General features: G+C 40.8%; 1 protein-coding gene across 1 annotated transcript in view; it reads left to right on the forward strand.

The window, feature by feature from the left end:
* rassf3 (Ras association domain family member 3) overlaps positions 1–11,376 on the forward strand; it is a 21,645-nt gene that overhangs the window by 6,482 nt on the left and 3,787 nt on the right. Inside the window, exon 2 of the mRNA XM_031859296.1 lies at positions 9,825–9,932. Within this exon, the coding sequence (XP_031715156.1) occupies positions 9,825–9,932 (108 nt within the window). The remainder of the gene's footprint in view (positions 1–9,824; positions 9,933–11,376) is intronic.

An 11,376-nucleotide genomic window follows, 5' to 3' on the forward strand; every position in this document is an offset into this window, starting at 1 on the left:
ACACACACACACACACACACACACACACACACACACACACACACACAAACCTCCAGAGCAATGGGCCGTTGTATAATAATATAAATCTGCACCTGCGTCATGGAGAGTATGAGGTGTTTGTCAGGACCGTGTGTGTGTGTGGGGACAAATGTATTTGTAAAGACTGTAGGATGCATTTAATAAACGGTATATTGGCCTATATTCCATTGGAATAATAATAGCTCCCGCTCTATGGCTTCTATGTCTAATATGATGCATTTAATGTGATTTTAATGTAGAATTCATCATTATTTTATCCTTTTTTTTTTAAATCTTGTTTTTCTCCTTCTTTGTTGAAGACAGTTTTTTTAGTTTAATGTTTGGTCCTTTTCTTAAGCACAAATGCCAAACATTCACTTCTTCCAGCTTCTCAAATGTGAAAATCCACAGATTTTTCAGTTTCATGTCATTTTAAATTAAATATCTTTGGACAAAACTAGCCATTTGAAAAAAAAACAGTTGTTGTTGTTGTTATTATTTGAGAATTGAGTAATAAATACAACAATTTGTTTACAGGCAAGTAAAAAGTAGAATTTTTCACTAGTCGGTGAAGTGACAAACATTAATGTTGAATCCCGTACAGACTAAAGGACCGAGTCGGAGAGATAAATCGACGGTGAAATGAACTATTAGTTCCAGAACTACTATCATTGTCTATATTTATTATTGATCCGGTCCTGATGGTCTCGTGTGTCTGCTCACAGCTTATGAAGCTTGTGGACAGTGGTGGTGATGAATCATCGACCAGCTGCCTCTAACAGACTCTCTACTGTACGGCTCGAGTCCAAACTATCTGAACAGGTGGTCAAGTGGTTTCTAAAAAGCCTCTCCCCTTCTCCCCCTTTCCTCCCCCCTCCTCCCCATACTTCTCTGTGGAGAAACTGACCACCTGTATCATCATATTACAAGGCACCAGATGGGAAGAGTAACCTACCATGTACGCTCCATAAAGAACTGTATTTTTCTTATTTATTCTGCAGAAAACAATATGAATAATGTCCCTCTTGTTAGAAGCAGTGGGTCATCTGTCATCCTACTCCTGAAGTTCAGAAGTTTAAGTTGGTTTGGCTGCTGAAAACGTGTAATTATTTAATTCTGCTTGTATAAAAGCGAGCGGGCCTTCTCCGTGTTTATGTGATCAGTAATGAGGCATGTTGGGCTCATGCTCTGTAAACCATCCCGTCACATACCAGTCTTCACTTAGAGGCTCATCTGGGAGCAGTTCAGACTGGCTGCGATCTCCGTTCAGACCATTATCTCCAAACCGCAGCTCGCTTTGAGGCGGTTTGGTGTTTGATGTGCGAAAGGAGAAAGTTGAGAGTCTAACGATGATGAATGACGAGGCAGGTCGACTGAACGTGTGTGTCAATGTGTCGAAGACCTCCGTCTCTGGAGGCGTTCGGTCCGGGCGTTAGTGTTGTGGTAGTTTGGGCCAGAGGTTGCTGTTTTTGGAAATGTTTAATTTAACACGGTGCTAATTGGAGAGAGAGAGACATGTGAATTGGCTGGATGTCGTCTTTAGCTTACTGATACGAAACTGGAGTCAAGAAATGTCTCCACATCTATTTAATGGATTGTCATTAAGTTTGATAAACAATCACAGTCCCCATTAGATGCTAACATGCTAACTAACAAGCGTAAACATCACAACTCTTTTCTAGTTTAGTAGTAAATCTGTCTTTGCAAATTACAAGGAACAAAAAGTATAATAAAGTCGATTTACATATAATTTACTGACTCAAAAAGGTGGATTCAGTGTAAAGTTATTCTTTAATTTTAGTCATTCTTGTCCATTTAAAAACCAAAATAACTACAAGTTGTTGTGATACAATAGACACAATGAGGATGTCAAAGGCAGGTGTGTCTGTATAGGGCCTGATAATGGACAGTGTGTGAGTGAGTGAGTGATGGAGCTCTAGTCACCTCTGCAAAAGTGGAAAATCCCGTAAGAGCCTGAACACACACAAAAACACAGATTCCCACATCAAGCTAGCCAAAACAGACGTGAGTGGCACCCAACCACCGTGAGCTAAATGCTAATGTTCAAACCCACACACACATCAGCATAATGATCAGCCAGAACCAACAGAACATCGAGGTTTCTACCTAGAAATGTGCGTGAGTTCAGCGTTTATTGGGATTGTTGCTTAATTTTAAGTGTCACAGGGAACAACTAGTGACACACAGGATGTTGGGTTATTCGGCACGCAAGTCAGTCAGTCAGTCTACACCTCATCACTATGTGTAAAGCCGAACATTATTCATGTTATGGAGGGATGAGCTGGGTGTGTGGAATGCTATTTACCGCAATCAGGGTGATCCTCCACCAAAGAACTTGTTAGTCGACAGATTTAAACGATAGATAAGTAAAACTGAGTTTCTCCACAAAGAATCTGGAAACAACGTAGTTAGGTTGAGGAAAAGATTGTTGTTTGTGTGAAGATGACTACAGAAGTGGTCATAGTAGTGCTGTAAACGCATGCATTAAAGTCTGTTTGCTGCGTGTGAGAAACCTACATTGGCTCTATGTGACCCTCATGTAGGAGACTGAGGCTCATTTAGTAATGGAGGTGTCAGATGTGACTGATGGTGACTGGCTGCTTGTTGTGTTGCTTCATATCTGACTCACGGAGGCCGCTCGGAAGCCCGCTTTCATCGTTCGTCATTGCTGCTGTTTTGTTTGCTTGCTTTTGCCTACTTTGGCTGAATATGTTTAAATTGTATTTAGTCTTTTTGTGGCTTCTTAAGTCGTGAACGACGAGCTACTTTGAAGATATTTGACACTAGTTTCCCACACTTTATCGACTAAATGATGAAAGATTAATTGGAAAAACGGGTTCATATCTTTAGTTGAAGCCCACCATGCCTGTACTGTATGCACTGGTGTTCAGCTTTGTGAACAGGAAGTGAGGCTCATTGTTGGCTCACTGTGTTCAAACACACACATACACACCTATTCCTGCTCCATGAAGTTTCATAATCTCAACCCCCACACACACACACACACAGACCTCTCTGGGCCTGTTGCTCAATTCTTCTTGTGCTAACAAATGTGTGGAAAGACTCTGTCATTCCGACCTTTTACTGTGTATGTTGTAATCTTTTGACTTCAGGAACGACTGATAGTCCAACGTGTGTGTGTGTGTGTGTGGGAGAGCTGTTTTCAAGCGGTGTCTTTTTAATGAAAGCCATTTTTCAGTGCAATGAGAACATTTCAGTCAGCGGCTCCAGTGTGTGCTTGGACATGTTTAATGTTATATTTATCTCCAAAGCAACCAAATTAACTGCATGACTAGCAGCTGAGTGGCTGCTAAGGACATTTACTAAACATGTTGGAATATAATTACTACTAAAGATAGAAAATTCACTTAGTTGTGGGAAAGATGTTTATTTCCTCCTCTTGTTTGTTTCTTCTTCTCCCTTCACACGTCCTCGTTCTTTACTTGTAATCAGTCTTTTCTTTTCTTATTGTTCTTTTCTCTTCCTTCCTCATCCTTCTCTTCCTCTTTCTTCTAACCCTCCTCCTTCCTGTTGTATTCGCTTGTGTCTTCTTCTTCTTCTCATCTTTCTTCTCTTTACCTCCTCTTTGTTGCTGTTGGTGAAGGTCTTGATGGAGGACCACCCAGCCCTCCAAACAGCCTCCTTGTGGTCTCCTCGTGGACTCCTCTCAGAGAGTTCAACCATAACTTTGTGTCCTACACTCTTGCCGTCCATGTTTCCGTGTTGTACTTACTGAACCACGGTGGAAACACGCAGACAGTTCCGGGTGATGTCAGCGGTCCACTTTGGTTCACATCATTGTGTCGAGCTTCTCGTCTCTCTGCGGTCCAGATGGTTTAGTCTACAGGTTTCACTTTTTTGCAGAGACAAAAGCATCATCTACTCTTCTGAAGAAAAATAAACTATTTCTCATGTACTGTACTTAAGTACAATTATGACGTACCTGTACTTTACTTCTATTTTCTGCTACTTTATGCTTCTAATCTACAATTCAGACGGACGTATTGTACTTTTTACTTTTAATCTTTGGTTACTTTGCCGATTGATAAAACAAAAAATAATCAGAAAACTATTTATGAATTATTATTATTGATAAAGATGGGATTTCATTGATCTTTTGGAGAAATTCACAAGCTACACAGCAGCATATAGAAAACATCAGCCCACCCTAAACAGCTGCAACACTAAAGTAATGTACATATTAATGCATCATAAACTATAGGCTAAATCAATGACATAATATTATTCTGAAATGGGTTATTCTGCATAAAAATGCTATTTTTCTGTACATGAAATACCTTAAAATGCATAAAAATGTTCATATCTGCCAATTTCACCAATTATACCAATATTTGGGCCGATATTGGTCCTGCTGATATATTGATCAGGCCATCATTGTTATTAATGGGAAGCCTTTACGCTGAATTGATCTTATGAGCAAGACGTGTTGATCAGAAGTTTTCAAAAGCTGTTTTATATTGAAAATGCTGACGAGACAGAGACGGCTCCAAATCTCTCTCAGCCTTGAAGTCCTGGAAGTAACCCAGCTGTAAATGATAAGTTGTCTTCTAGAGAAGAGACGGAGGTGGTTACTGTTAGTTTATATAGTAGTTGGCTCTGCATAACACAGATGGAGGGATCTATAAAAGGCTTTAACAAGGCTGCACTCTGTCTGCTGTACGAGCGTCCATTAACTCGGGAATGTCCACTTAAGAAGAGGAGTTTGTCTCTGTCCATTAGCTGAGGAAAGGTGTGAGCACTTTCACTTGTGCACTACATCTATGTGGCGTTGTATACGTGCATCCATTAGTGCAGGAATTCTGGGAGGAAAGGTGTGGTCGATCTCGACTTCCCCCCCCCCCCCCCCCCCCCGACCTCAACAGGAAGTAACATGGAGAGGGAGGGAGGGAGGGAGGGCGAGGGAGGGCAGAAAAATGGACATAGGTGAATTTAGAGGAGACCAAAAATGAGCTAAAGGGTGGAAAGAATCAATAAAGTTGATCCCATTTGAATTAACAATGACACCAGAGATTTTATTAAATGTTTGAGGGGAAGTTTACAGGCAACTGTATTCAATTTAACCGGAAATATAGTTTCCAATAATAAAATTGACAGAAAATTAATTAATTTTCCAGCTTCTCCAAAGTGAGTTTTTGATGAAACAATTTGGGGTTTTGGACTGTTGAGCAGACATACTAAGACATTAGATTATGTCACCTGTGACTTTATCAAAATACATTTCAATATTTTATGATATTTTATTGACCAAACTGGGAAAATAATCGTAAAAAAGTAGCTGTTTGAGAGAAATACAAAGTCACAGCTAACTAAATCAACTGAAATAACAGTAATGTGTAGTAATCTGTATAATTAGATTCATTGAATAGTTGGAGGAACATGTCAGACTGGCAGAGGGCCAGTATAATATAACCAGTATAAGCTTCCTTGTTAATGTTTTGCTAAGTGAAATGACCTTTGCTTTGGTCATTTCAAACATACACGGCCGAGAGGAACTTCAGTAAACACAGAAACGTCTTTGTTGTCCTTTAAAATATAAGTTAGATTCAGTCAGCACAGAAAAGCCGCTGTGTTTAGTCTACTCATAACACAGAAACACAGTCCACTGCTTTAGGGTCTATTTAGCTGAGCTCGGCGTGTTTTGTCTGCACACGCACCTACATGGTGATGTCATCTATTTAAAGATAGTGGATGCAGACGAGTGTGACAGTGTTTAACAAAGGCAGGAACGCTGCGTGTGTGTGCGTGTGTGTGTGTGTGTGTGTGTGTGTGTGTGTGTGTGTGTGTGTGTGTGTGTGTGTGTGTGTGAGATAAAAAGTTCTCTCTCACACACTGAAGCAGACTAAACTTTTAACTACCTGGTTTATTTGTGAAACCACAGTCGGGGAACATGGAGGCTCTGACAAAGAGATAAAGATACAACTTTATCTCCGTATCTGTCCTCTTCTTCTTCCGTCTCGTCCGTTTTTATTGTCGCCTTTTCTCTTCCTCTTTTTTCCAGTGTTTTCTGGTAGCTCTGGTACCAAAGAAGAGTCACTTCTGCTTTTTAATCCAATGCTTCAGGCAACAAGAGCAGGACGGAGACATGAAACTTAATTATTCCTTAAATATTGAATCAGATGTTTAGCACTGTCAGTTTTTATAGTTAGGACTGTATTTTTAGTAGTCTATTCCTATTCTAAAGCTGGGCCATAATAGGAATACATCTGCAGTCATAACTAGAGTTTTTTTGTTGATTTTAAAATAAGTGCCTTTTTATACATCTTTCAAACTGTCAAACTTCACCTCTAAAAGCACAATTTGTCCAACATCAGTACCTGCAATGAGACCAGTAATATGAGCCTTTACTCATTGATATTAGCCACCTTATGATGTACAGCATCTCAAGAGACTTTACATATTTTGATATCTGTTCCAGTTAAAGGCTTGATTATCATCTTTTATTGTAGTTTTTACCTCCAAAGGTTGGCTAAATCCCTGAATCAAGTTGACAACATCCTCCTCTGTGTCTCTCCATCTCCCAGAAATTAAATACAAATTCAGTTTTACAAAGTCTGTCTTACTGTCACCATTGGTTATAAGATTTAGGTCAACATTAAGCTTCATTACTGAGCCTCGCCTGAAATACAGAAGGGCTCTGCTAACATCAGCAAAAGGAATGCATTTTATGAAACATGTGTTTAAGCTTTGAGGGACACATTTAATGAGTGAGGTTGCGGTTTAAGTTGTTATCTAGTACTCGCCCAGGGACAACAGATGAAAGAAGTATTGTGCAATGTCTTGTGCAACACATGTATTGTAAATTAAGGAAAAATAGGAATGAATGGCTACATTTTAATTAGGTTATAGTTTTAGTGGTTCTGTCTTCATGTGTCCTGATTCTGAATTAAATCTTCTGGGATTCGACCTTATGCAGATGATGTTGCTCTCTGACGTTCAGAATTTTGTTCTGTAAAAGGTGATTCAAAGTCGAAAGCAGGCAGTGTCAGATACAGACCTCAGCTTCAGTGTTAGTCAACTTAAAGATGGATGGATATAAGTGAGATAAGTATCTGTTTTCTGTTGCAAATCTACTTCTTTATTCTTCGTTATTGAAACCCAGCTACTGTCTTTGGTCTTTCCTTCTACCCCTCCGTCCAGTCTCGATCCTCCAGCTTCAGTGGGAGGATTCGCTGTGCTCTTTTAAACAGGACCATGACCTCATCGTGTTGTAGCTCCACTGTGCTCTGCTTCTCTTGTTTGTTTGGATTTGGTCACTATGACTCTCCCAGTTCCTCTGAACCTGCTCCATTCTGAGCTGGACGTCCTGATATTCACACCCACCAGTGTTGGAATGATATATCACTATGTCGGTATTAGAATACAGCATTCAGGCAGTGTTTTGCTCGGTTTAAGAGTAGCAGTGATTCCAGTCATTAAGCCTGTTATTATCAATCATAGTTTTCAGTGTTCAGTTTTAGTGTCACTGTCACATGATGGTCAAACAGTTGTTTCTTTACTCTGACAAGAAGGACATTTTGGAGGAAGCATTGGCATTTTTCTGATGTTTGCTAGCAGACTAAAACTAATTCTACAAACTAAATCTAGTAGTATTTCCCTCAAGGGGGCAACTCTCCCCTCTGTCTGTCTCTGTGTCTTTCTGTGGAAGGTAAGATGACAGAGAATCTCCTTACCTGTCACTTCCTGGTAATAATAAGCTTTGACTCATCTGACCCGGCAGGTGCTTACAGGGAAGACTGAATGGGGGGAAAAGGTCAAACTTCACGATACTCAGTTAAACAACAGGTTTTTAGAAATAAAGGAATCTGATATCCTCAGGTTCGTGGTGTCGTAATGTTATTTGTGTCTTTGTGTGGAATTGTTAAGGTCCGCTGTGTCCCTGTGTGTCCTCCCTTATTAATCCTGATGAGTCAGTGTCTGTGTCTCTCAGGTTGATTGACGCATGCAGACAGACGGGGATTTCCTTTATGCACCAATATAGGATTTAGATGAAGGAGCTTTTTAATGAACGTCTGTAGTTGTGTTTTATTCCCTCCATTATCTATTCAATGAATTCTACGATAACCATTCATCACATCTCGGGCTGATTTTACTGTTTTTCTTTGTTAATAGTTTGAACATGTGGTGACAAACATCCATCACAGTTTCCCAGAGCCCAAAGTAAAGTCTTTTAAATTGCTTATTTTGCCCAAACAACTTCCCAAAACCTGAAGATATTCAGTTTAGCAATATTTTTAAACTGAGAAAAGAAGCAAATGGTATTTAAGAAGCCGGAACCAGTAAACGTTTGCCATTTTTCCACAATGAATTACTGATAATTTCTTTTTCTGTCAATTGTTTCCGCACTTATGAAGACAAAAAGACACAAAAACTGTCTCAATATCAGGATATTAATAGATGCTGAATGCAACCTAATGATCCGAATATTAATCTTCCAAGAGACTATTATAGAAAAGAAGGATTTTCTTCTTGTAATCTACAATAAACATCCAGTTTTGACATTGCATTATAAGCATATCTGTCCAGTTCACCTGCTGTAGAGGGATCATCAAACTCTCTTTTAATCTTATCTCAACACGTGATGACGGACTTGTTCAATGTTGTGAGTATATGCAAGTCCCTTTAGCTCAAACACAGACATTACAATGTTAAATCCTCAGAGTGTGTGTGTGTGTTTGCAGTGTTTGCACATGTTGCATTGGTACCTTGCCTTTCTCTTGAGCAGTGTGTGTTTTCCATATAAGGGTTGATGTGCCTTCAAAGCCTCCCTGGATCGTGCACTATGTGTGTGTGTTTGTGTGCGTGTGGTTTTTAATAGACATAGACGAGGGCTGCACTATGCCCATGTAAGCACACACACTGCTCTGGAGAATTAAAGTCTGAAGACTCACACACGGACACAAGATAAACGTGTTAATGTGTCACTTCTTTTTCCTGAAAGCATCTGCATACATTTTAATTGGCTGTGAGGTCAGTGGACGGGCTCTTTACAACCGATTATGGAACACATTTGGCTTTGTCATGTGACCTAAATTATAGTCCTGCATGTGTTGTGTGCAGTTGCAGCTTTGTGTTGTAAAATAATAAAACAGGAGGGTTGGGCTGTGTGTGGTGTGACTCATAATATCCTGCCTCCTTATTTCTGGTTGTTGAAGCTCGCGTGCAGATGTTTGTCTCCGTAACGTACAGATGTTAGTCCATCATGAACCCAGTCGCATGCAGTGAAGCCTCTTGTGCAGCCGACTTGCATTGTTGAGTTTCCTGCAGCAGGTTTCCATGTTTTGCCTAAATTTAGAAGTCAGTCGCTCAGCATGAGACCCAGATTGTGTTTTTGTCAGGCACCGGCCCTCCAGCAGTGAGAGTCTTTTAGTCCGGGAAAACGAACCTGGCTACCACAGTATTTTATTTTTATATTTCCTGATTTATATATTCCTACATTTTCTTTCTTTGTGTATTAGTCGATTAATCGGTACTTTTGGTCATTTCTATGCTTTTTTTTCATGCCGAATGACTTATTTCCAAGAAACTTGTGATCACATCTCTGCTGAGACCAGCTTTAGTGTGTGTGTTTGTGGAGAAGAGGAACAGGACGCCCTGCTTCACTCTATTTGTTATACATTAACTTTATAATCTGTACAAATTGGTGCGGAAGAACTCAAGTCGTGCACTCGTCCTCGTGTCGCGCTGCCGTTGTCTGAACCGGGACCGCGATGTTTCGGTGATCTCGGTTGACTTGTGACTTATCGTGTCACGTTTCTCTTTGTCAGGATGTGGAGAAGGAGAGAGAGCTGCGGACCGAGTTCAGCAGGGAGGAAATCAGGCAGAGGATCGAGCAGTACAACATGCTGACTAAAAACCACCTCAAAATGACACTGGTGAGTGGAAAACACACACACACACACACACACACTGGCTGAGTCAGTGAGTTTTATGTATTTGAGCTTGCAGCTTGTTTCTCCTTTAAAAAAAACGTTGCACAATGAACTCTTATCTAAACTGGATCATGTATGACATTTACCAAAGTGCCGAAGCCGACGTCACACTCAACATCATGACTAATATTCAATCATACTGGTGTTTTAATTGTAAAAAAGACTTGATACTCAGTGGTGGAAGAAGTATTCGGATACTTTACTGAACTAGAACCACAGTGTAAAGTATTCTCAGCTAAATGTATCAAAAGTACTTATAATGCTGAATCTCCTTTAAAATAAGTCTGTTCTTTTGCTTCTGCATTAAAAAAGATGAATATGAATAAGAGCAGTGATGAGCGAACATGCAGAGTCCTGCAGGCTTTTTAGTAACGGTGCGCTGATGTTTCAACATCCACGTGCCGTCCTCCACCTCCCAGCATTCCTCAGCGCTCGCATCAGAGTGCCGTGATGTTATTCCTGCTATTGTTCTCCCCCACACTGTTTCCCTTGGCAGCATGAAAGGTGTCTGAAACTGTATTCACAACCATGACGCACTATAAGGCTCTGTTACATCCAGTGAAAATGAAGAATCATAGGTGAAGCAGAGGTTCTGCACTGCCGGATATCCACCAGTTAAACTTACTGTGAGGAACTCGCATGTTGTGGTGATTCTGGCGGTCCCTGTGGACAGAAGTGGTAGTGTTTCTGAGCACCAGAGTCCCTTTTAGAAAAGCTCTCATTTTACTGCAGCAGGGTCTGACAGTCTGACCCTCTCAGTCCTGGTTCCAGCAATACGTCCTGGGTCTCCAGCAGCGTGGTGTCGGTGTTGGCTCCCACAGAGGAGAAGCTCTGCTCCTGGAGGAGGAGGACGAGGAGGAGAGCTCAGCTCCCGGCAGCAGCAGCAGCGTCTCCTCCTTCCTCCGGAGCTCCGACTGCAGGTCCAAGGCTGCAGAGAGGCCGGATCTGGGTCTGTCCACGGTGGACCGGTCTCTGCTGGAGGATCTGGGTCTGTCCACGGTGGACCGGTCTCTGCTGGAGGACATTGATAGTACACTAAGAAGTATTTTCTTAATTTGAACTAAAGTACAAAACGAGAGAAGAAGATATTTCAACCTTAAATCATCCGGTGTAGTAAAAATAATCCATCTGAATCAGCAGGTTGTTGGGTCAAAAAGGAGAAAGGAAAAGTAAGAATCAAGTCTGAAACTGGTTCCTCAACACCTGTTAGAGTTGATAATATCTCTACGTGAAGCTCTCAGACATTCAGTCTTTACCTTTCTTTGTCATTCTGTCCTCCCTTCTTCTTGTCACTTCATCTGTGAAGTTTCTCTTTGTCACCTTATCTAGTTTCAGCTTGTGTGGTTTTTTTTTTTGCTTCTGATCTCGTTTGTCGGCTCATGACCTA

Source organism: Anarrhichthys ocellatus, unplaced genomic scaffold, assembly GCF_004355925.1.
Source record: "Anarrhichthys ocellatus isolate YVR2014 unplaced genomic scaffold, GSC_Weel_1.0 scaffold21, whole genome shotgun sequence".
Classification (NCBI taxonomy): Eukaryota; Metazoa; Chordata; class Actinopteri; order Perciformes; family Anarhichadidae; genus Anarrhichthys; species Anarrhichthys ocellatus.